This window comes from Sylvia atricapilla, chromosome 2, assembly GCF_009819655.1.
Source record: "Sylvia atricapilla isolate bSylAtr1 chromosome 2, bSylAtr1.pri, whole genome shotgun sequence".
Classification (NCBI taxonomy): Eukaryota; Metazoa; Chordata; class Aves; order Passeriformes; family Sylviidae; genus Sylvia; species Sylvia atricapilla.
In genome coordinates, this window is record NC_089141.1 from 82,231,202 (window position 1) to 82,257,500 (window position 26,299).

The following is a 26,299-nucleotide window of genomic DNA, read 5'->3' on the forward strand; positions in this document are numbered from 1 at the left end:
TCCTACCACTCCTCCTGATCCACTACTGCCTACTCCTTTCACTGTGCCAGTATATTTCTTAATGGAGGAGTAAAAAAATTCGGCGAGGTGACTACAACCCAAAAATTTTTGATTAGATCAAGAGGGACAAAGCCCAACAGTGAAGGATAGAACAACTGCAGCAATGCAGGGATTGCTACAGGAATTGAACAATAATACCATTTCCCACCGATCTGGCTAGTTTCTTTCCAAAAGGAATTTCACAGACAGGCTATTATCCTTGCAGTCCTATAAAACCACATGAACAGACAAAAGCATTTTAAGCTGATCAGCAAAGGTTTGACATGGAGCAGGGACAAAGTGGTTTCCCACTGCACCCCTGATATCCCTGCTCAGGATCTGTGCACAGAACATCCACCAGCAGTGGTTTCTCCAGCTGTGCAAAATCAGGGATTCAGTCAGGGAGGAACACATGGCTTCTTATTTGGATAAATAATTATCCTATAAACAGTATAGTCTTAATCTACACCAGGGGAAGTTTAGGTTGGATATAAGGAGGAATTTCTTCACAGAAAGGGGGATTAGATATTGAAATGGGCAGCCCAAGGAGGTGGTGGAGTCACCGTCCTGGAGGCGTTTAAGGAAAGGCTGGACGCGGAACTTATTGCCATGGTCTATGGACATGGTGGTCTGAGGGTGGATCTCAGAAGGCTCTTCCAACCTTATTAATTTCTGTAATCAATCAGTAATTGCCAGTTACTGATCCCGGATGATTATGGGGGTGTCTCGGAACACAGGTGACATTTCTGCGACAGCGGGACGCTGAGGCAGTACCGCTGGATACGCAGAGCCTCTCCCGGCGAGGAGCGGCCCCGTTCCCGCGGGCCCCTCACGGCCGCGGCCGCCCCCGCGCCGGGCGGAGCCGAGCGCCCGCCCCGTTCCCGCCGCCGGCAGCGCGGCCGCCCGGCGCATGCGCCGTGCGGGGAAGTCTCGCGAGAGGAGGGGGCGGAGGCGCTGCGGCTCGGTGTCCCCCCGCCCCGCCGCGGGCCATGGCGGCGCCGCCGGCCTCGCCCGGCCCCCGCGGCCGCTTCGAGCAGGAGCAGGACCGCGCCGTCCGCGCCCTGGTGCGCCGCGTGACCGGCCTGCCCGAGGAGGAGCTGGGCGGAGAGCGCTTCCAGGCGGCGCTTAATTTCGCCTGGTCCAACTTCAGGTCAGCGGGAGCGTGGAGGGTCCCGGTGCCTGCCGCGGGGGTGTGGGACTGGGCCGCGGGCCGCCGTGCCCGCCGTGCGCCGTGTCTGGGGAAGCGCCGGGGACCGCGTACGAGTCTCTGCCACAGGGTCAATGACCGCTTATCCGTCACGTTTGAATCTCCATCTTATAGGGATTTTCTCCTGCTCTGTTAAAAGGTGCTTTTCAGCGTGTGCATTTAGCCGCCCAAAACTTTGTTGGAGAGGGATACATTATGGTTGTCTATAAAGAACGAATGAGGCGGGCTCTGTCAAATTGAGATAAACCTTCTGGCTAGGAGTGCTGTGCTGCTTGTGTGAAAGTTTATCAGTTTGCAGGAAGAGAAGGTGTTTGGTGTTATTTGGGCTTGTCAGAAACGTGGTCTTTATCAATTTGTAGTACATAGCAGCCCTTTATACTGCCACCTAAAATGCCCTGACTCAAGTTTCACACGCAGTTTTCAGTTATCACGGTTGTTGTTCCAGTCCGTTCTGCCAGCTTGAGTTGGACTCGATGATCCTTGTGGGTCTCTTCCAACTCGGAATATTCTGTGAAAGCTGTGAAACTCCTACATGATGTATTTTCAATTACCCGTGCTGTCACTCACTGCTGCCTCTTTGAAATCGTATGGAGCTAGTAGATAATCATTATAAGATCAATGCTACTTACATTTTTCATGCTGATTAAATGCATTTTTGGGGGAGCAGTAGCATAACTCTCCTTAGTCTCAAGCTTGTGAAACTTGTAATTTGTATTGTTAGATTTGATGATGTTTCTATGCTGGAGTTCTCGGATCCACCTATTTATTTCCATGCAGCATTCTAGTCCTCTTCTATTCATGATGTTCCCAACTTGCCAATAAAAAATGATTTCTTTTTTCATGTATGTTAGACATTAATTAGAGCTTTGACTCACAAACTAAAGGATTTTCACTAATAACTTCCACTAATATTCCACTAGTAAACTTCCACTAATACATTCCACTAATAACTGCAGCTTAATTTTTCTTTTCTTGGTTTGATTTTTAATTGTCTTTTCAGTGTGATATTCTAAATCTTTCAGTTCTTATACTTACCATCATTTTGAATTAATGATTTCTCATGTAAGCTGTTGTGCTGTAATAAATTAGATATTTTCTTAAACCTAAATGCCACCTACTTAGGCAGTGCTATATTTTATCATGCTCTTATTCCAAATCCTTATACACAGTTGGAATCAGACTAATGTCTCTGTAGTTAATTCTTTTCTTTGACGTGGGGCTATCTTCATCCTGCAGTGCTACTTACTAAAAATCCTTGCTAACTGCCTTACAGTTTCACTTTCTAGTTCATTACTTCGGCACTGAGGTGATTTCATGTTGTCTCTCGGCTTTCAGGTTATTTAGCTTAACTGTTGCTAATGACTGGGATTCAGCAATTTTCATTTCTGTCTGTGGTTGTGGAAGTTTTACCCCTTTCTGTCACCTGTTGCTGGAAACATTGATTTGGTTTTGAGGGCATATAGAATGTCTTGACCTTGTGCTCAGTGTTGTCACATCTTATTCTGTGTTTTTTAATCTCTCTATCTGAAGAACCTATTCATAGCCTAATTTAGTCTCCAATGTCCATTGTACCTTTCACCAGTTCTTGTTTTGTTCCTGTACATATATGCACCAACCTTTGTTGGTGTATCTGTCTTTATTTTTGATCCATCTCTCTTTTCTCTTAGACACTCTCCCTTATCCTTTATAAAAAGAAGCCTTTTTTGGGTTTACAGGCCTTCCCATGTGGGTGTTTGTTTTGCCTGTGCCTGTAAATGCAGGTCCCAGTTAATTCTGTGCATTTGACACCAATGCCTTTGACAACACAGTTCTTGATCTCCTTGCTCTACTTGACTTAGCAGACAGCATACTTTAATTGCCCAGTTTGCTGGTACAGTAGTAATTTTCTATTCAGCTTAGAGTGCTGGTTAGATGTAACCTGCGTTCAATTTTTTCTGTCTTTCAGGCCAATTATGTTTAATCCTTCTTGAGCTAAGAGATGCCAAGATTGAATTTTGAATTTTGTTGATGCATAATGCTGTTTCTGAATTAAGTGTGCATTATTAAACTAGTAATTTTGTCTTCATATATGAAAATCAGCTTTATTTTCTTCTTTACTTCAGCTTCCTTTTAAACATATTCTAATGCAGATTTCTTACAGATTTCACCGTTTTCTTGATGTGAACAGTCATAAAGTAGAGAGAACAATAGAAGGGTAAGTTTTATGTCTATATATTAATAATGCATTGGTTATATATATATATGTATTTAAAAGCCTTGATACTATTTGTGTTATTAGAATACATGAAAAATTGGTAATTCATTCTGACCTTGGAAAAGCTGCAAGCTGGAAAAGACTAACAGAAAAATTTTTGAACTTACCACTTCCAAGTACTGAAGAAACAAAGGTATGTATGTTGCAATTTCCTTGTTCCTTTTTTTTCCGTCCCTCTTGTGTTTGCACTGACAATGAGAGCTTCAGTTGTAATGTGTTGGAAAATTTCAGGTGACTTAGTAGTGGGCTTTGGAGTTGCTGTTCAGGTCATGGATTTCCAGAAATGCAAATGCATTTTTTGTCTTCTCAGGGTTTCACCGCATGGAGTTTCATGACATAAAGTACACGATCTCATTGCAGAGCAGGTGTATTAGGATCAGCATTGTACAAATGCCATAGCTGGAATCTAGGTGAATCTAGATTCCTATCTGTTCTAAAACAACAATGAACTGAGCATTTCCTATTCTTTGCCAATTTTTTTACCTTAAGTAATCTACCTGGTGTTTTGGTTTTAGGGCTTCCAGTTGGAATGCTCCTGTTCTGTAGCTTCCATACTGATGTGTTTCACCAGTGATAAAACTTTGTATCACATCAGTTTAGGATGTGGAGTGGATGAATATGGCAAAAGTTGTCTCACTTAGTTTTCTTTTCAGTGTGGCAGTGTAATAATGAATTAGATCTTAAAAAGTTCCTGCTATTGGGAGATTTAAGATTCTGATTTAAGAGATGGTGCTCCATATAATTGTGTTCTTTAATAGAGCTGTGTGTTCTGAGTTGCAGTCCGATTTTACTTCTCATTGAATTCATATTTATCTTTCTGTGCATGTTCTAGATTCCTTTTCATTTGTGGGGAAAACCCAGGAGCCCTTAATAGCTTACACATATTCACTTACTATACTGTAGTCTCTAGACTTCTGAAAATGTACCTTTAGTAAGGCTTGTTTTGAGATTTGAATGAAATTGAAACCAACCAAACCAAACACCTAAGAAAGCACGTAAATGTTGCAAGTATCCTGAGAATTTTTTGATTTCCTTTTCTTTTTAAAAATGCAACTGGGGTAGAGATGGCTGGAGGTAATCTCCTATTTGGGAAGTTAAATGGCACTTAGTTTTTAGGAGTGACACATAACTGGTAAGATTAAGTATTCATTGGTTTCTGTGACTGGTAAGTAGAACACCAGTACACACTTGTGATTCTGTCAACGACCTACTGCTTTTCTTTGACAAAATCCTTGATGTTCAGTAAGAACATGTAATAATCCTTGTATAGTAGGTGAGTATCATGCTCCTTTATCAGAAATTTGAATTATTTTTTCTAAAATGCAAGTGGAACTCATTCCAAAACAGCTTTGTGTGTTTACGAATGCATGAAAGTGTATAAGGATTTAGACAGCAGAATCTCCATGTGTCTCAATGTGAAATGGTTGGCTGAAGATCTTTGTAATGTTACAATGAGGCCAAAGAAAAATCTTTTTATAGTAAGAAATGGTTGTACATTGGTAAACAGATTTTAGGGAATAGACAAAATACAAATTTCTGGACCATACCAGTGTTGGCACAGTATTCTTACCTGATTGACGGCTTCTTGTTTCACAACTGCAATATTAAAGATTCATCCTTAATGATTTGTATAGATTTTCGGATCTGAAAACATGATATTAATATGTAGTGATTTTAGCTAACTTCACTTTAGCCTCTGTTTGAAATAATTTGCCATTTGAAAAGGAAGCTAAGACTTGGTTTCCTGCAGGCCCATTACCAGTGTCATCCACCTTTATGTGGCTGTCCATTATCCCTTGTCCTGAGGTGACTTCTTACTTTCACAGTACTTGCATCTTTTCCATATTCTCTGATTATCAGCTCACTAAGAGGCTGCATATGCTGTGGCTGCTTTTGAAGGATTTAATACTGATTGGCTAATTAATGGGCTGAAGAAAACGGGTAGCATTCAATATCGTGTTGCAGATGTTAGTTTTGTAATTCAGGACTGGGGAATGGGAACTAATGGGGAGCATTCCTGCAGATAATAGGCTGACTTTGTTACTGAGCAAAATCTTTTAGACCACTTACAGACTTGCTTTTTTTTAATGTGTTTTAAAGACAGATACACACTATTCCATACTGTCTCTTCTGTTGTGTTTGTCTGATTCGCCATCCAACACCACCTATGTGGAAAAACCAAGAGTCAAAGAAGTGGGTAAGTTTGCAAGATGTTTATATGGCTAATGAAAGATACAGTCCACAATGCAATCTGATAAGAAGGATATTTTTCCATTTTGTTATCTCCTTCACTTCACATTGCTTAATTGGTTGTCTTTTTAATTTATACATTTAAAATAGTTTGCAAGTCTTTCCTACCCCTGTTTATGTTGCATCACTTATTTAAGTTTTCCAGCCACTGAAGTACCTTGGGAACTCTCTTTGACTTGTACCACTATCACAAACAAACATTCTCCACCTGTTCAGCAGTACTTACATGCTAAAGACAGACAATGGATTTCTATCCTGAGTCTCTGTCTTGCACCTCAATATTAGATCTCTTGAAAAAGTTTGGTGATGTAAATTCCTACATTTCCTACATAATCAAGGAAAGGGAGATACATTTGAAGGTTTCCAGAGGGAGATCCCAGATGCCTGCTTTCTAAAGTAGGACTTTTTCACTCAGTGCCTGAAAATGAGGCTTGTGCTTAAGTTTGAGTGGATGCCATCCCCCATTTGTTTACAGTGTTGTATCATAGACTGAAAGAAGAGTATTTCAGACTAACCTAAAGAAAATCTTGCATCTTAAGATTCCTTTTTGAATGATCTCTGCACATTCCCCCGGCGGTGTTTTGAATGCACTTTCAGCCCATTCCAGGAATGTGAATATGAAGAAGTTATCTCAAACAACACTAATTACAGTTGAGTAAGCTTCGTGTTTAAGATATCATATGTTGTAAGTGTGATTGTTACTTTGAAAGTATCGCACATCACATCATGGGTATGTGGTGTCTTTTTTGGAGACTAAGACAGTTCTTGGTTTATGTTGTTCATAGTCTGGGATCCTTGTGCATATTTAAATTATACCTTTAGAATGTATCCATTGAGATAAATGGGACTTACTAGTCACAGTAATTAGTGTGTTGCATTCTTGCATGTTTCTCCAGGATTGCAGTGTAGGGTAGTGTAACATAATACAGTCAAATGTGCTGGTGGCACGCTGTGTTGCATATTTTTTGTATAAGTTGAGAATTAATAAGGGATATACATGGTTGATTCATCACAATTAATGTCATGTTGAAAGTGCATAACCTTGTTAATGGAACAGTGGTGTAACCTGAAGTGGAAGGGAATGTCTTTTGCTTTAGTTATAGAGTATCAAGATAATTTTAACTTTGGAAGTGTCTTTAGAGGAAAAGAAGGTTTGAGTTACGTGATGTTTACTATTTTTATGTTTATATTTCTCTTAGAAAAGGAAGAAGAATTTGATTGGGGAAAGTATTTGATGGAAGGAGAAGAAATTTATTTTGGCCCAGGCATAGATACACCGGTAAGTAATTTCTTAAGGTAAAAACCCCAACTGTATAAACTGGTTTGAAGTGTGTTAGAGACCTGATTGAGTTGTCCTAGTTTGTATGCTCTGCATGTTGATTCTTGCAGGATTCCCCAGTGCTCTGTTCAATACCATGAATTACCACAGTCTCAAGCAGAATAACAGTAATACAAATACTTCTGTTTGTCACAATGTTTTACCTTAGTCCTGCAATTAAACTGACTGCTTCTGCTGACCCCTGCTTCCACCTAATCAGAACTTTCTGCAGTTCTGTGATCTTTTCCAGATCTCTCATTTGCTGGTTATTAATGTTGCGTATAACTTAAATAGTTCTCTGTTAGACAGTTATGTCAGTCCTAGTGTCTTGGATTTACTTTATGGCGTAAAAAAGTATAGTTAATGTTTGGCTTGAATAGGAGTTGAATATAGATGTGTCTGCTATGTTGTACTGAAGTATCCTGGGGTTTGTTGCACTTCATAGGATTGGTCTGGAGAAAGTGAAGAGGAAGAGGACACTCAGCCCTTGAGCAGGGAGGACTCGGGTATTCAAGTAGACAGGACACCTTTAGAAGACCAAGATCCAAATAAGAAGACAGTACCTAATACTTCCTGGAAAGGTTAGAATAAGCTATATTTCTTCTGATAGACATACTAAAATTTAGCAAAGTAACGCGGCTTTTTTTTTATTATTCTTAAGTATTAATCTTTTTATTAATTCTTTACAGATTGTGTTACAGATCTGTAACAGTTATATAAGATGCATGTTATTGTTCATTACTGATGGGGTGTTTTTTTACAATAAAGAAACAATATGGAAAGTTTGATCTGGTTTCTTTTACTGCTAATGGAGAAGAATTCTGTTCATTCCTGTGGAAATTTACATGGTTATTCCAATATAGAAATGAAAACTTAAAGTAAATGCAGGATGTAGTTGTATGGATACAATGTAACTTTTTGTTATTAAGTATCAGAATGCTGAAACAAAGTTTATCTTCCAACAGCAATAGTTGGCTCGGTTGCAGGTATGAAATGTTTCTGACAAAAAAAGGTTTATTTAGTTAAAACACTAGTGGCTTTTTCCTGAATAGCTTCAGGGAATATTAAATGTAGCTGTATTTTTTTTTCATAAAATATTGTGGAGTATAGTTTACCTGTCACATGACAAGTGCATAGTATATATTATATAAGCAGTAGTGACCTAACTACTGGTTAGGGATTAGGTAAAGTTATGTTGATAATCACATTTTAGAAAAACTTTTGTTTGTTTGAGGTAATGTACTAAATGTCTCATAAAAAGGAATGTAGTGATAAAGTTGATGACATTTGGTAGTTTATTTTTTAAGTTGACCTGTTCTGGTATATAGCATTTGAGAATTTCCTGAGGCAGAAGCACATTTTTTGAGGAAAAAATTGGAAACCATGTAAATCTTCAAGCTTATAGAGTCATATATCCTGAGCTGGAAGGGACCCTCAAGGATCATCGAAGTCCAGCTCCTGGTCCTGCACAGGATCACCCCCAAGAGACACACCATGTCCTTAAGAGTGTTGTCCAAATATTTCTTGAACTCTGTCTGGCTTGTCCTGTAACCACTTCCCTGGTGAGCCTTTTTTAGTGCCCAGCCACGCTCTGGGAGAAGAACCATTTCCTACTGTGCAACCCAAACACCCTCTGTCATACGTTCAGGCCATCGCCTCAGGCACTGTCACTGGTCACCAGAGAGAAGAGATCAGTGTCTGTTCCTGCACTTCTCTCTTGAGGAAGCTGTGGACCGTGGTGAGGTCTCCCCTCAGTCTTCTCCAGGCTGAACAGACCAACTGACCACAGCTGCTTCTCATATGGCTTCCTCTCTAGGGCTGTCACTGTCTTTGGAGCCTTCCTTTGGACACTCTCTAATAGCCTTTTCTTACATTCTGGCACCCAAAACAGCTTGCAGTACCCAGATGAGGCTTCACCAGTGCTGAGCAGAGCTTATGTTTTAGGACTTTTGCAGCATTTGGGAAATGTGGCATTTCTCTGTAAATTAATTTGTGCACAGTGGTATTAAATTCCCAGTGCAGTGAAGTGTAAATGGTAATTCATTTGAAGAGATGTGTGATTCTGTAGCTGAGTGAATAGGCTTATTAATAACTTCTTCCTCTGTTTTATAAGCATTTCCTGCATAAATAAGAGCACCTTGCTGCCTGTCATGTGTTTCCACAGTCGGTGAGCCTGACGCCCGCAGCTGGCTGGAGCAGCACGTGGTTCCTCAGTACTGGACAGGAAGGGCTCCTCGCTTTTCGCATAGTCTGCACTTGCATTCCAACCTGGCTGCAGTCTGGTGAGAAAACAATATCACTTACATATTCCTTCCTGGCATACAATGAAATACTGACTTTTTTTAAGCCTCTTTACTATTGGAAGCATAAAGCATAATAGCTATTAATATTCACTTAAGAATAGTATTAAAGGAGTACAAATTAATAAGATGGACAAATGAGCTGCTTTTTCTATTAATAGATTCTTATCCTTTTATTTAATATTTATTAAGTTTCTTGTATCAGAGATAGATGTCTTTTTCATTTTTCAAAGACATGAATTTTACTGTAGAATTTAGTTTGGCTTCACTCTTATGAAGGTCTCTCTGAGGACCTAATATTAGGTGGGTTATAAGTGGTCGTGGAAGTGAGGAGTCCCCTAATGTTTAAATTTTTAAAATGTTTTTGGTGCCTCCCTTTACAGAGTTAAATATAAATTTTGTGTGGGGAAGGAACTTGAAACAGTATATTGCCATAATCTGCCCTGCCCTTGGAAAGAAAATGAGAATTAAAAATAAAAGGGAGTCTGATTCTTTCCTGTCCCAAATTTTGATGTATCAGTAATGAAGTTCATTAGATTTGCCCTTGGTTTTCTTCATTTTATGAATTTCTTAATCAAGGAGTTATTTTAGTATAAGGTGGTTGTCTAGCCAGTTATGAACCACAATTTGCAATGAATATTAGAAAATGGGAAACATGAATAAAACAACACTGCTTCTGCTGCAGTGTTAGATGTATGTTTTACATATATGTGTGATACATATCTAGTATTACTTAATTTGGACTTTTTGATTTTGAATGTGATTGCATAACTTTTGCCACTGATATTAATGAGTAAAAAAATACTAAAAATGTAAATAATCATTCTGTACTTCACTAAAATATGTAAAGGTACTGAGGAACGTTTTACAAAGAATTGCATAAGACAGAATCATAACAGAAAATTCTTAGGAGGCTATGCAAGTTCCACTTCTTAAGTAAATGTTTTAGCTAAAGAGAGAATTTTCTCATATGAGTTAGAGAAATTGGTATCCTACTTTTTGGCTTAGTATTTTTTTCTAGAAAGTAATGTAAGTTTTCACAGCACTGAGTAGAAATAACTGAGTAGTTAAAAAAAACCAAACCAAACCCACAACCTCCCTCCCCCTCCCACCCCTAAAATAGTGGAGGTTCAGTACTTCAGGCATTTGCCGTTTAATTTTTTGTCTTGCTGTGTAAGACGAGATTATTTGAGTGTTTTCCACAGTATCTTGCTTAAAAATATGAAAATGAACTGTGCTTTTTAAGATATACTTAATATGTCCCCGTGAGCATTGAATCTGCTCAATGTGAGCAGAGCAAAACTGAACCTAAAGATTATTGCTTCATTCTTACTTTCAGGTTATTCAGCTGTTATTTCAGCCATTAAATTGTTTTCATTTCCTTTTTTTCTAAGGGACCACCATTTGTACACCAGTGATCCTTTGTATGTGCCAGAAGAGAGGACACTGGTCACGGAAACTCAGGCTATACGAGAAACTCTTTGGTAAGTGCAGCATCACAAAGCTTGCATTTTAACTTTTCGTATTTCTCTCAAGGAAATGAGAGAAAGATGTCCAAAGAAGGAACTATTACTGAGCTTTTAATTTACACTGTTTCTTACAGTAAAGATGCTGCATATGTGTGATAACCATTCACATTTGAGGCACTGGAACAGGTTGCCCAGAGAAGTTGTGGATGCCCCATCCCTGGCAGGTTGGGTGGAGCTCTGAGCAACCTGGTCTGGTAAGGCGGGGAGGGGTTACTTCATGGCCTGCAGGCTGGAACTAGATGGTCTTTAAGGTCCCTTCCATTCTGTGATTCACAAAGAAGAAAATATCTTACTACTTCTTTCTGTATTGATTTTTCAAGTCTAATTGTTAAAAATCGTTAAAAAACACCAGTTTGTTCTTATCTTGTCCCTATAGATTTATAAAATAGTGTCCATTTTTAGAAAGCAGTCTGAGTCATCCTATAGCTGGAAATTATCTCAACTGTAAAGAAACTTCAGGAAATATTTACTTCATGCCAGTGTTTAATTGTTCTTATAACAGCTTACAGTACCAATAGCATCGTACTTGATCTGTGGTCTCCTGCTACCAAAGAAAATAAACTTTTAGGCAAGGGAGAGCTAGTTTTTTATTAATTATATATAATTATAAGTCCATTAAGAGGGAAATTACTACTCTTTTTGTTTCTTTTCAAGGCTACTTTCAGGAGTGAAAAAGCTTTTTATATTTCAGCTGAATGATGGAAAAGTGACTGTGCGGAATGATATTATTGTAACTCATTTAACCCATGTAAGTTGTTTCTGAATCTCTGAGGAATATGTCATTAGAAAGATGTAATTTGTGGGAATAGGAAATTAAACTACTTTTAGAAGTTTCTGCAGTTTTTCTACATTTCTATATTTCTACAATTGTGTTTTGTCTAAATAAGAGCATCTGGCTTAATAAAACTGTTCCTGTATCTGAGAATGTGATGAAGCAATAGCATTTGCAGAATTTTATAGTATTCTAATTCATTAAAATAATATTTTAATTAATTTTTAGGCTTTATGAAATACAGTTTTTGGTAGATGATTCTAAAAAGGTGTTGGTTTTTTGTTTTTTTTTTTTTAGAATTGCCTGAGATCTGTATTGGAACAGATAGCAGCATATGGTCAAGTTGTGTTTAGACTACAGAAGTTTATTGATGAAGTGATGGGACACAGCCCGGAAAGCATAATGCATGGAACAGTTTCCACTCCAAAGAAGACTACTGAAGCCCCATTCAGAACCTACCAAGCTTTTATGTGGGCTTTGTATAAATATTTCATTAGCTTTAAAGAAGAACTTACTGAAATTGAAAAATGCATTATCAACAAAGGTACATTGCAAGGGAAATTTTACATGAGGGAGACACACAAATAATTAACACTGACAAAATTTGCTTTTCCATTGGATGTTATTTTATGCATTTTGATTTTTTTTTTTTTAATTTCTAGATAAAACAGTCACACTTTCAATAGTAATAGATAAGTTATCTCCCAGACTGGCACAGCTGAAGGTACTTCACAAGGTGTTCAGCACAGGAGTAGCAGAAGTGCCACCTGACACCAGAAATGTTGTACGAGCATCTCATCTGCTTAATACTCTCTACAAAGCTATTCTTGAATATGACAGTGTTGGAGAGGCATCTGAGCAAACGGTAGGGGAAATAAGTCCTTCCTTAACAGAACAGTGCAATAGAACTAAATTAGTTACTAGATTTAGAAACTAATGCATTATTGTTTTTTTGACATGAGTTCACTCATCCTGGATGAAAATGGATTTATGAGATGATCAAGAGCAGTGTTTTTTGAGGACCGAGGGGAAGGACTGTGGAAAATCATAGGCCAGGAAGCTGTTTTGAAAGAGGGAACTTTGGAATAGCTTTCCCTCCTATTTCTACAACTGCATAATTCAGTTAATGCTGAAATGTCAGGGTTTGGATTTTTACAGAAACTTGATTATACTATTGAAAATATAGTTGATGTCATTATATCCTTTTTTCCCCCTGATTTTGATGGTGTGAAACTACAGTGTTTATCCCTTACTGTTTCAGAAATGTTAGGGTGAAAAAGTGCTTTTTGGATCTGTGATGATGATAGTAACAAGGGGAACCATGAAAAATACAGGCTTCCATTAAAAAAAAAAAAAAAAAAAAAAAAAAAAAGCTGTAATTTTTAGTTGAACATTTTATCTTTAAAATCCTTAAGTGTAGTTATGTATATGTTACAAACTTATTGCACAATTAAGAGATTAGACTTCACCATAATGCTTTCAATGCTTGGTATAAAAACATTCAGCCAGGTTTTTTTTCTTTTTTCCTTTAAATTCAGGTATCCCTTTTGTTCTCTCTCTGGGTTGAAACTGTGAGGCCATACTTACAGACAGTGGATGAGTGGATAGTCCATGGTAATTTGTTTGATCCTGCAAAGGAATTTATTATTCAGAGGTAGGGATGCTTGATACTAGACACACATAATGCTGTGCAGGCAAACCTGTTGTAGAACCTAGGGTAAAGAGTAACAGTAAAAGTAGGTTTTCACATTTGTTATTTTGCTTAAGAAATAATTTCTTAATCATACTTCTATAACTTGTCTCAAACTTCCCAGTAGGGAAATTACATAAACATGGATCTCTACCACATATTGTTCTAGAGTAGAAATCAATTATTTGGGTTTTTTCATCTATAGTAAATAACGAGCAGGCTGACTCTGAGTGTACTGACCTTCTTTAAAAGCAATTAACCATTTTTCAAACCCAAGACATTTGTAAAAATTACAAAGTTTACTTTTAAATTCTTCTAGTAATCTTAAGTTGTTATGAATCAAATGCTATTTGGAACTAAAATACTCATTGCTTCTGACTTGTAGTGAGGTTAATACGGTGTCTTGAATTACATACATGTACCCGAAACATTACTTGACCAGTTCGTATGCTACATTTTGTTGGTCCCTTTTTTTTGACAGCTTGGAGTGGAAAGTGAATATAGAAATTAAAGTTATGGCTTGTAATTTTCCCTATCTGCCAAACTTAATTGAACTTGTGTCTGTTAACACGTGTTGAGGTGAGCATGGAGTAAGACAACGCCTCTAGTAGTACTACTCTAATAATTCCTTAGTAGCAGAGATCCTTAGCATCCTTATTATGTCCTCTTTTTGTGTTTCTATAATTGTGTTTTCAGTGCTACCAACAGGGCTGATCTCAACTTACGTTTATGCTTCATTTTAATTACCTAATTTTAATTATCTAATTTAGGTTTTTTCATATGACTTCAAAGAACAAACTGTGTATCTGATGTAAACAACAAAAAAAAATCCAAAATGAACTACAAATTGAGTTTAACCTACTCTAGAATTTTTCAGCTTTCCTAGTAGTAGTTACTTCAGTTTGAGATTTTAAATAAGTCTGCAAGTCAGTCACTCATCATTTTGACACTAAAGATGCGTGCCACTGTTTATAGTTAACATCCTGGACAAATTTAATTATAATTTCTCTATTTGACTTGCTCTTGGGGTTTGTTTGGTTGTACAGTCATTTTATCTCCCATGAGCTAATTGTTTATCCTTTTCAGAGTGTCTAGATAACTTGCAAATAAGGATGAGCTAATTTTGTACCATTTTGAAAATGCTTCATGACTGCTCTAAGAAAAAGGCAAAGCATAGAGCAAAGAGGGTACATATCCTCTAGTAATGGAGTTTCCTTTTGGAAAGGAAAATACTCATGAGCTTTTTATTTCTTTGCAGAAACAAAAACGTTCCAGTTAATCACAGAGATTTTTGGTATGCTACCTACACGTTATACAGTGTGTCAGAAAAGACAGAGAATGAAGAGAAGATGAGTGATAATGCCAGCGCCAGTTCTGGCAGTGATCAGGCCCCTTCAAGTAGACAACACACAATGGTTTCTTTCCTGAAACCTGTGCTAAAGCAAATTATCATGGCTGGAAAATCCATGCAGCTGTTGAAGAACCTTCAATGCAAAGATGGCTCTCCACAGCAGGCTGCATCAAGAGGTGAGATGTCAGTTTGTACATCATTGTGCCTTAGGCTAACAGTATGGCTGTATTTTTGGTAATGGGTTTCCCGTTGCTTTAAAATAATGTAACACTGTTGAATGCCAATATTGTGTTTGGGAACTCCAGGTCTGATGGAAAACACTCTTCCAATGCAAACAAGTGAAAAGAGCAAAGTGAATAAAGTTTAGAGTTCCATGTTGTTTAATTGCTTTAAATTTTTCTCAAACTTCTTTTCATGTGCTTACAAAATATTTTTTTTTGTCATGAGACAAAACCAGCTTGTATGTTCTAAGAGTAAAACTGGTAGTTTTTTATAAATAGTTGTTTTCCATTACTCAGTGGTTGAGTAATCTGAGATAGCATGTGGAAATTTTTTTTAAGAGCTTGCTTATAAGTAGGTGAATGTGTTTGGATCTCTAGATATTCATCTTGAGTGACTGTAAAACATAATACAACATTGTAACTGATGTTGGGTTTGGGTTTTTTTTTTTTGTTTTTTTTTTAAGGAAACAAAATATTTTTTTTCATTTGTCTGCTTCTTCATGTTTAAAAGTAGAGATAGTTAAATTATTTTGGAGACTCGAGTAAACACTGAAAGATTGTCAGATGCTAAAAACTAGTTGCCTTTGCACCCGAAGTAGGAAGTTCTTTAACAATCCCAAAAATATTTCATATTTCAGATACTCATTCTCCCATGCATTTGAACATATGCCTGACGTTAGGCATTGGGCTAGTCCTATAATTTTAAATATGTATTTGAAGGTATTTATTTGAATAGTAGTCTAAATGTAGTGTTTTAAAAGTTAGCTTGTGAATGTTGGACTGTGGAGTTCTTTGAGTTCAGATGATGTTTTCTCCCATGTGTTGCCCAATTCAGATGCTGAACGGAAGAGTTTATACACACTGTTCTTGGAATCAGTGCAGTCCCGCCTGCGGCACGGGGAGGAGTCTGTTCCAGACATCATTACCGAACAGCAGGCCACAAAGCAGAGCCTGATAAAGATGCAGTCTATAGCAGAAAGACACTTGGAACTGGATGACGTCCATGACCCACTGCTAGCTATTAATTTTGCCAGGTAAATGAATGATCTTCCTGCTGTGTTGCTGAGAGCAATATTCAGCCTGGTGACATTTGGTAGATCACATTTTCATTGCTGCTGCTGCCACTGAAAACAAGCACATTCAGAATAAGGATGAGCACCAACAATCAGTGACAGAAGCTAAATAGACACTCCACTTGTGCATGCTTAAAGAAAAACAACTGAAATCAGTGAAGAATGTGCTACTTGGCAGTTGGTAGCATAGAAAATTGGAGTAGTCTTTATTATAGCAGGCTTTTACCAAATAAGTGGCTTAATAGTGAATGCCATTGTAAAATCTGAACTTTTCAAAGAGTTTGCTTGGTTTTTGTACACAATGTCCTTCATTTGCACCAAGTATATTCTTAGAAGAATGCGGCTTTCAAGTTAAAACCATTTAACTGTAAAGGCCTTCCAAAATTCATGTTACTTTCATGAAAATTCTTCGTAGTGAGGGAAGTCCAATACAGAGTATAAATGTCTTGGAAATTAGCAAGAATGATAAACTCTGAAAATCTTATTATGTGATTACAAGTAAGAGAATAGCTATTTATGTATTTACATAATTTAATGTAAATTATGTAAATGTAATAAACATGATTATGTATTTACATGTTTTAAAACTGGCATCAAAAAAGGAGGAACTTGTTTTAAAAAAATCATAGAACTTTGTTTCTCTTGTTTATTGGGACTGTTCTAGTTGTCAAAATTGCTACATTAATTCAATATCCGGCTCATTCAGGTTGTCCAGACAATAGCTGTTATGAGCTGGACTTCCTCTTAGAGTGGTTACAACTGGTAACTGACTTTTTACAGAATATTACAATAAATTCGATGCTTTCTGTTTAAAAACAATTAAACTTACCAAACATAGACCACATTCTCTTCCCATCATATGATATTACAGGTACTATGTAGGGACTCCATAATTAAGATGCCTCAAACCAGCTCTCCATGTTTGGTTGGGTTTTATTTAGTGTTTTTTGTTTGTTTTGTGGTTCTTGGTTGAATTTGTACTTTATTTCTCTGATTTTATTTTTCTTTCCTGGGAAGCCCATCTGAGTGCTGTATATGCACAATATAGTTCTAAAAGTTCCTCTCAAAGTGGGTTTGTTTAGTAAGCTGTATAATACCTGAACTTGATGTTTTTCAGAAGAGTGCCTTTAGTAGTTAACGTGACTGTAGAATGCTGTCCTCTGTGATACTCTTATGTCTGGTGATACACAGATAGTATGATGGATCACTTTATAGGCTGGAGACATGCTCTGCTTATAATCAGCTTTTATTACTCCTGTACCATATATTTCAGAGCAGAGGACCCAAAATTGATTAAAATCTTTGAAGGTATGACATTGTTTTATACCTTGTATGAATAATGAGCCTTCTTCCCTAAGTATCTTGTTTTATTTTGAAGATTGTATTTAGAACAGAGTGACTTTCATGAGAAGTTTACTGGTGGGGATGTCTGTGTGGATAGATCCTCAGAATCTGTGACCTGCCAGACTTTCGAACTGACACTGAGGTCTTGTCTTTATCCTCACATAGACAAGCAATACTTGGAATGCTGTGGTAATTTGATGCAAACTTTAAAGAAGGACTATAGGTAAGTAGGTAAAAAGTAAGTTTCTTTTTTCTTAACTTTGTTTTTTTTATTATCAATAGTATTTCATCACTAAAAGAAGCAATTCTCTGTTGTGTTTCTACTCCAGTTTGATAAACGGCTATAAAGTCTAAATTAAGGAGAAAAGGGAGATCTGACATGATAGACTTCTGGGTGAAAACCTGGTCTAGCTTGAATCAACAGCAAAGCTGTCATTTGTCATCAGTAGATGTTTGGTGGGGATATTGTTTCAAACTGTATTTCTTAGTAGTGTTGTCATTTTAAATTCATTTTAAGGAGAGGGACAGGATTTCCAAACTCTGCTATTTCTAAGAATTACTTAGCCTGTAGGATAGCTTCCAGTGAAGTTAGCAGAGCTCTTAAAGCTTACAAGGAAAAATGCCATGTTTAAACAAAGGATTCAGTGGAGACTTTATGTTTATATTCAATACTCAGTTTTTGCTGTGAGGAGTTTGTAAGATTTTTGTTTCTGTATCAGTTGTGTTTTGCATTCACTTGTATGATGAGACTCAGGAAATGTTATATGCTTCTCCTGTTCAGGCTTGTAGAATATTTGCAGGCAATGAGAAATTTTTTCTTACTTGAAGCTGGAGATACCATGTATGACTTCTATACAACTATTTTTGACAAAATTAGAGAAAAGGAAACTTGGCAGAATGTTGCTTTCTTAAATGTTCACCTACAAGAAGCAGTTGGACAGCGCTATCCAGAGGACAGTGCAAGGTAAAGTGCAAAACATGCTTTAGTTATGTTTCTTTCACCTTCGGCTCTATTTATGTACTTAACTTGCATAACAGAGTTCTAATTATTGTGTACTCATTAAAATAATGTGTTTTAATGAAGTTTTGAGCTGTTGTCCTCTTTCCTACCCAAGTCCTCCAGATTAAATCAGACAGTTAGTGGTTAGCAGTGAGAAATAGAAACTAGTGAAACTAACTACTCATTTAAAACAGATTCTCACCAATTCCATCACTTGTTTCCTTGCATAGGTTGTCAATATCGTTTGAAAGTGTTGATACAGCAAAGAAGAAACTCCCTGTCCACACCTTAGATGGTTTGACGTTGAGTTACAAGGTAGTGAGCTAAAATGGCTGCAGTTCTTATTCTAGAACAGATTTAAAATGTTGTATTAAAGTGACTTATATTTTCTGTCTTTATTATCCTCTCTTCCTCCTAGGTTCCTTGGCCTGTGGATATAGTTATAAGCTTAGAATGCCAAAAAATTTACAATCAAGTTTTTCTGCTCTTGCTGCAAATAAAATGGGCCAAGTATAGTCTCGATGTTCTACGATTTGATGGTAAGATACTCCTTCAATACTTCTTCAGAAAAATACTGTTTTGTGGTCTAAGGATATGATTAGTCTTCTGCTTTCTGCAGTAAATAGTATAAACTTGTTAGAATTTTGATTCATTCTATAAAATAATAATCTCTTAGTGTTGCAAATTACGTGTATTAAGCTGGGTGTGTTTTTCACTTCTTTCCAGCCTCAGGGACAGCTCCATTCACGCATTCCCTTTGTCTCTGATTCAAGTCTAGTTAGTCATACTGGGAACTTGTTACTTCATTCTACAGACTTTGCTGTTGAAAGAAAGTGTCTACCACACCCTAATGTTTATATATAGTCTTTTTATGAGTAATACCTTACAGACAAGTATGAAAACCAGATAAAAAAGTAGTTCATTTGAGATTGAAACCTTAAACTGCTGGGGGATTATAGAAAGAGGTTTTTTAGTATTTCCTTCACCAAGTTAATGTTTATACTCTTCCTGTCCCATGTAAAGTGGATATTGACTTCATGTCTTAGAAAAATGAATTAGAAAGTTGATGGGTTCATCTATATTTTGAACATCAGCTAGGTAATTATCTTCCTGAAAGTATGTGACTTTTTACTGTTTAAACTTTAGGGGTATAACTTTTTGTTTAAGTCTTTCTCAAAAAGCGCAACACTCTTGACTTTGTTTGTTCGTTGTTATTTTTTTAGAACTAGTTTCTGCTGCAGAAAACTCACAGGTTAAGGAAGGAACTTCATTAGAACAAGGAACACTTCCTGTATTTGGACCACAAAAAGAAAATATAAAACAACAAATACATCGCATGTTCCTCTTAAGAGTGAAACTTATGCATTTTGTCAACAGCCTGCACAACTACATCATGACTAGGGTTTGTGTTATATCACAATTTCATTTATATTAGGAGCTTGTAACTGGAGATGCAGTATTCGTTTTCCTTTAAGACCTAAAAAAAATCCCAAAACAAAAAGCAAAATGTAAATAAAATGTCCTTTCTGCACATGTATCAGTTTCAGCTTGGTCATTTTAAATCAGTAATTCTAAAAATGCTTTAGAAGTTCTACATGCATGTGATTGATTTTTGGATATTACTGATTCTTTTGTCTGTTTCTCCAAGTGCTAGATGACTTAAGCACAGTAATGTAAAAAGAGGTTTCTGTAAGCTGTAACTTAAAAGCTCTTATATTTATAAAAATGTTACAACAGATATTTTAGTTAGATGGATTCTTCTCAAAAATCTCTAGTACACAGTGTATACATGACCTTCAGAATACAAAGGCAATGCCTATAAATACCTATCTGCTCCATTGCCTTTTTTGCTTTTAATAAAATTTGTATATGCTCCAGTTTGACCTCTCTGGGAATAGTTGCTGTGCTCTTGTGTAGTGGCAGTATATCTGTTTATGTGAGGAATGTTGCTGTGTAATTATGAGAAGAGCTTGCAATTTTTGCTATTGATGGTAATTTGGAGGCTAATCCTAAAATTTGAGAGTGAAGAGCAAATGAATCATGCAATTTCAGGCTCTTTAAAAATATATTGGAAGAGAGTCATAATCACTTGTGTGCAGCATTGAATTTAATAACTTTGGTCTTCTTTTTAAGATTCTCCACAGTACAGGCTTGGAGTTTCAGCATCAGGTAGAAGAAGCCAAAGATTTAGATCAATTGATAAAGATTCATTATAGATATCTATCTACAATTCATGATCGCTGCTTACTGAGAGAAAAGGTGGGTAAAAAATTAGTATATTTGATGTACTGAGGTATCAGGACAAGAAAGTTTTGTACTAATTATGCTGTTTTGCAGCGTACTTACTAAGCAATAAATAGGTACTCTTGAGGAAGTGGTAGCTTTTCACACTAAGGCCCAATTTCCTTTGCTTTCTCAGCTCAGTTCTATCAAAGAAAGAGGATAAAATTAAATTCTTTATGTTGAGTACTACATGACATTTTTGTTTCTAGAAGAGGGGAGGTTGTGAACTAACTGAGGCTTGTAAATGTTAGGAAGATTATACATAGTGGTATGACTGGAAATGGAGGTACCTGGATAGTTTTGTAACCTTTTATCCCACATATTGTCTGTGCAAAGTCCACATCCAAGTAGTCAGCTGGGAAATTAATTGGAGAACAACTAAAAACATCTTCACTTTGGAAGAATCACATTGTACTGAGGAGATTGTTTTTACAGGTCAGATTAAATGGCTTGTAAACCTTTGTATTGCAGCATAATAATGAAAATTATTATGCTTAACAACGAACTTCTGACTTACTCCTCATGTTTTAATTATTTTTAGGTGAGCTTTGTGAAGGAGGCTATAATGAAAGTGTTAAATTTGGTACTGATGTTTGCAGACCGTTGGCAAGCTGGTTTAGGGGCTTGGAAGTAAGTACACATACCTAAAATTCTACATAGTCATAATTTTGCAGCTCTGAGTATGATTTTGTGCCCAGAACTGCACCTCCACGTGAGGCTGCACCAATGCTGAATAGAGTGGGACAGTCATCTCCTTTGTCCATCTGGCTGTGCTGTGTTTGATGCACCCCAGGATGGGGTTTGCCCTCCTGGCTGCCTGGGTGTCCTCCCTGGTCACTCCGCTTGAGTTCCTGTTGACCAGCATCCCCAGATCCATTTATGCAGACACTCCTTTCCCCATTTATACTTCTGTTTGTGCAACCTGGTGGATAACGGATAAATGATACTGGGCAAGTCTTCAAGGCTTTGTCAAACATTCAGAAGTCGATGTATGTCCCGAAGCCTGCTGGTTTGGACTGGCTTACTTCATATTTTTCAGGACTAATTTTCTTTGGCACAAATGCTACCTAAATCTTAGATCCCACTCTCCTGTGACATTAGGAAGTTGCTGGTTTTGGAGTGTTTTTCTCATTTGGAATGTCAGAAATAATTTGTGAATACTGTTGATAAAGACTGAAACTCAGGTCATGTGGTTGCATGCTCTTGCATGTGGCAGGAATAAGTCATAGCTGGTGGCATCTGTATCTTCTTGGAAGAGGGGAAAAAGGAAAGGAGTGACTGTTGTGAGCTATGTCTTCTCCCCGACAGGTGAGTGCTAGCTGACAGTGGAATTCAAGAGCTTTCCAGATAGTAAAGCAGTGTGGATGTCCCTGTTTTACTGGGTGTATAGGTGCCCAAGGACCTCTAAAGCAGTAAGGATCAGGAAAGGTTCTCTTGCTTACAAACCTATGTAGAAATGATAGAAATGATTGATTCTACTTAGAATCACACAACTCTTCCAAGTCAATGCAGCGATTTCTAAAATGATTAGAAAATTATTTCTATCATTCTACTTAAATGATAGAAATGATTGATTCTACTTAGAATCACACAACTCTTCCAAGTCAATGCAGCGATTTCTAAAATGATTAGGAAATTATTAATGCCCTTTTGATGGTGCCCGGATGCTCCTGTCAAAATTGCCTTTGTTTTTCAGAAGTAGCATATGCAGGCATATTCAAGCCAGAATTCTATGTAAAGAGTACTTTTGTCATTTACTGTGAAATTTTGGTCATATTTTGAAGATAACATAGGAGCTGGTCTGTTAAGCATTCCTCTGTTAAACTGTTTTGTAGGATGGAATCCATAGAGAAGATGGAATCTGATTTTAAAAACTGTCACATGTTTCTTGTAACTGTTCTCAACAAAGCTGTTTGTCGAGGCTCTTTTCCACATTGTAAGTACATGAGACTTTTCACATACCTGCAATTACACTAAGTTTGTTAGGAATGTGTTTATATTTTAATCTGTTCTAGCATTTGTTGGCACATTTTAAATAATCTCATTTTGTGAGTTAGGCACAGAGGGACACCAAGACTTACCTCTTACTAAGTTAAAATCAGTATTTTTTTTAGAGTATTTGTGCCAAGCTTTTCTGTGACAGCTGTCTTCAGTTTATCTGTTTACTTGATGAGGGGAAGGTGCATAGCTAAGCAAGTGACAAGCAGTTTTCTAAACTAATGAAACTAAGTTCTAGGGGCATAAAAGAGCATTCTTTTTATTGGAATTGGGAATGACAGCTGTGATATATCTTGAGCAGATAAAATTTTAGTGTTATGGTGCCTCAGCTACAACTGCATTGGGTTCTTGGCTCTGCCCATTTGTTGGAAGTTACTTCCTTGGCAGTAGAAACAGCAGAGGATGACCTGTCTATGCTTCTACATCCAGCCTGGTATGAGCCTAAATTGTTAATCAGTGCCAGTTTGAGTTATGGGGCAACTGCTCAGTGAGGTTGTGGGGCATCAGGGTTAGTTGGGACACAGATGAGTGTTCTCACAAGTTTCCACACCATCTCTACATGTGCCTAGGGGACATGACCTAGTGGTGGACTGGGCAGTCTTTGGTTAATGTTTGGATTTGATTATTTTAAAGGTTTTTCTCAGTCTAAAATCTGTGCCTAAAACAGGCAATATCTGCCATCACTGCTACTCACATCTACAAGAGCTTCTCTGCAGAACCATCTGTGAGGATGGCTTGCTGTATATGAACCTCTACAACTCTTTTTTTTTTTTTTTTTTTTACAACAGTATTTCAAACAAAGGAGCCAGTTTCTTACCAGTTGTTGTCATGTGAAATAACCAACAGGTAGCTGATGATTAATGTGATGAAATACTATCTAAGCTGTCAGAGACTCACTTTTACATTGAGTAAGACTCAAATGTCTTACTGTCTGAAATCCCAAAGCATTACAATTTGAAAAGTAAACTAGTATCTTCCTATTAAAGGACAGAATTGAATATTGCAATGAGTGTTTGCAGAATGCTGCAAATGCAAGTATTAACTACATTTTTATGGTTTGCTTCACAGTGGAATCTTTGGCTTTGTCACTGATGGCTGGCATGGAACAAAGTTAACACCCACTTCCACTGAATTAGGAAGAACTGATAGCAGGATTTATGTTGAAATTCCTGTGTTAAAGAACCGTAAGCATTTTGCACTCTAGTTTAAAATGTGTATAGCTAAATGATGCTGGTGTTTTGGAGCTGTGTAAAATATTTTAAAATGTAAATAATGTACAGGTAAGTGTGTTGGTTGTGGCAGTGTATGTATATGCTTCAACATCAAAAACCATGTATAGTGTAAAATTCATTCCATGTAAACAATCTTATGTGACAATACATGAAATGTATTACATGCTGGAAAAAGGAAATTTTAAAAATTTAATTATGAGTAAATGATGGTTTATTTTTTCCATTAATTTTTTCAGCTGTGAATACATCACAGGGCAGTGTGGAGTGGTGTGACTCAAATTTTGGTGTTTAGAAAGTTGGTTGAACTAATATTTGGCCTTTTTTTCCTTTGCAAAAAGGCTAAGAAGCACTCATCTTTTTTGCTTAGTGGTTTTTAAGAAAGCTTTAAGAAGACTGTTACAAGACTGATGTAGAAATACAAGATTAATTTATCAAAATGGATTATAGCAGAAGATAAAAACCCAGTATTTTTTATGTTAAACGTTCAAATGCTTACTAATTTTAGTGGTAATTTTGGTCAGTTTAAGTAGGATTAAGATGGCAGTATGTAATGTATTAGTTTTAATGGTTGGATTGTCGAGATGTTTCAAAGGTGGTCAGATATGACTTGGCTTTTATCCTTCTTCTAAAGCTTTTGCAAGCAAGCTTACATCTAATAGTTAATCTCCTGTAAAGGTTGTGATACAGAAGGGTACATTTCTGGACCAGTAAATGCATGAGATGTTCTGCACGAGATAACTTGCCCTGTCTCTTCCCCATTAAAGTTTCTCTGGAATTCTGGCCTGAGTACACCTGCATTAAAAAGATAAAATCAATCATAGCTATTTACCTAATGATTTTTTTGGAATAAATAAAAGATTTGATAATTAGAATTTCACTGTTGTGTGTGTTTCTGCTGAAATTCAGTCAGTAACTTAGTTTGAGAGGTGTTTCTTTAAGATAAATGAAGTATACTACCACTGAGACTATGTGGCTCATTATAAAACATTTTTTTTTCAGCTGTAAACTAGTAATTACTTTATATGAAAGTGAATATTTGTGTTTGTGTTTGAACAGGAGATCTCAAGGTTCTTCCAAGTTACAGCTGTGAAATGTTTTGAGGATTTTTTTTTCCCAAATATGACACTGAGAAAGTTTCTGCTGCCCTGCAATATGTTCATTTTTGTTTGACTGAGTGTAGGTTTTGCTTTAGAGAACAGTATGTTTGTATTTTCCTTTGCTACCACATGACACACTTTACCAAGTGGATGTTTTTTGTGGTAGGTGGACACCTACTAACAAAAGTAATTTGTACTTCTAGTTGACCATGACTGGTTCTCATTTAAGATTTCAGATTATTTATTTATTGCTAGCAAAGATAGTGCATTGTTTAGTAACTTTCTTACTCAGAGTAAAATTGAGTGGCATACTAAGAGTTTTTAAAGACATACTTGTGCTTGGAAGTTCAGCACTGCTGTGCACTGGTTCCTTGCTTTTTGAGTGTGTCTTGTACTCTGTGCTTTTGAACTATCTAACATGGTTGCTTTATTTCTGCTTCCTATACCGTGATTACCTTCAGTGAAATTCCTGCTTTTCATAACCTTACCTTGGATAATATTAGCTAGTTATTGGAGGAAAAAAAATCCTTCAATTCTTCATATTTTTGAAACAATAATTCCTAGTGAATCCCTTTGCCAATTTAACTTACTCAATGTAAAAAACCCTGTGCAAGTGAAAGTTTTTCCTGTTTCACCTCATTTCCTTTTTAGGAATTAATGTTGCATTCTGCAGAGAAACTTCTGTGCACTTTGTAGACAAGTGATGCCTGCATGCTGTTTATTCAGCTAGCTTCTAAGATTTGCTCATTTCTCATCACAAAAGTACTGTGGAAAGTCTGGACATTTACTGATTCTAGTCACGGACATCCTCAATGTTTAACTTTTTGTGTGTCAGTAGTACTTGGCTGACAAATTCCCTTCAGTGAGTCGATCTTATGGCATTCCTTTTTCTTCAGAGCCAGAAAAAAAACCCCAAGTCTTTTAGTGTGCATGCCCCTTGATGCCACCAGGACCTTTCCATCAGTCCCCTGGCAGTCGTTAAAATGGTTATTTACCTGTTTGGAAAAGAAAAGGGTTTATGTGAGATATGGGATCTTTTAGCTATATATTTACTCAGATTTCCTTGTAACATTTTCTTTACAGAGCAGTGCTGTTACTTGGATTCTGTCCTGAATCTATTCCTTCTGAACATTTTGACTTTGTTTTCAAATTTCTGTTTTTGTTAGTCACTTCTGAATTGATTTGAATCTTAACTTTTGGATATTTTTCCTTTTTGTTAGAGGAGAACACAACATTTGAATATGCTTTACTTGCACCTCTAGAATTTCAAGTAAGCAATTTTGGAGATGTTAGGAAAAGTGTAATCTCTATTCCATGTGTGTATAGATTTAAAGCACTTCT

At 36.9% G+C, this 26,299-nt stretch overlaps 1 protein-coding gene across 3 annotated transcripts; it reads left to right on the forward strand.

Annotated features, from left to right (window-relative positions):
- Positions 1-1,015: 1,015 nt before the first annotated feature.
- On the forward strand, positions 1,016-24,733 carry TUBGCP5 (tubulin gamma complex component 5). 3 transcript variants are annotated; one of them, XM_066313561.1, is made up of 24 exons: positions 1,016-1,189; positions 3,387-3,440; positions 3,525-3,633; positions 5,601-5,697; positions 6,290-6,400; positions 6,950-7,029; positions 7,514-7,649; positions 9,233-9,350; positions 10,763-10,852; positions 11,552-11,645; positions 11,967-12,213; positions 12,332-12,534; positions 13,208-13,323; positions 14,618-14,886; positions 15,767-15,965; positions 17,383-17,571; positions 18,130-18,312; positions 18,579-18,663; positions 18,767-18,887; positions 19,572-19,750; positions 20,482-20,607; positions 21,173-21,261; positions 22,467-22,567; positions 23,698-24,733. In XM_066313561.1, exons 1-24 carry the CDS (start codon positions 1,029-1,031, stop codon positions 23,742-23,744), a joined length of 3,204 nt encoding a protein of 1,067 aa, XP_066169658.1. In that variant the 5' UTR covers positions 1,016-1,028; the 3' UTR covers positions 23,745-24,733. The 3 variants fall into 3 exon arrangements, with proteins under 3 accessions (XP_066169658.1, XP_066169659.1, XP_066169660.1); XM_066313562.1 differs by lacking the exon at positions 6,290-6,400; XM_066313563.1 differs by lacking the exons at positions 1,016-1,189; positions 3,387-3,440; positions 3,525-3,633; positions 5,601-5,697 and having other exon boundaries at positions 6,226-6,400.
- Positions 24,734-26,299: the final 1,566 nt, after the last annotated feature.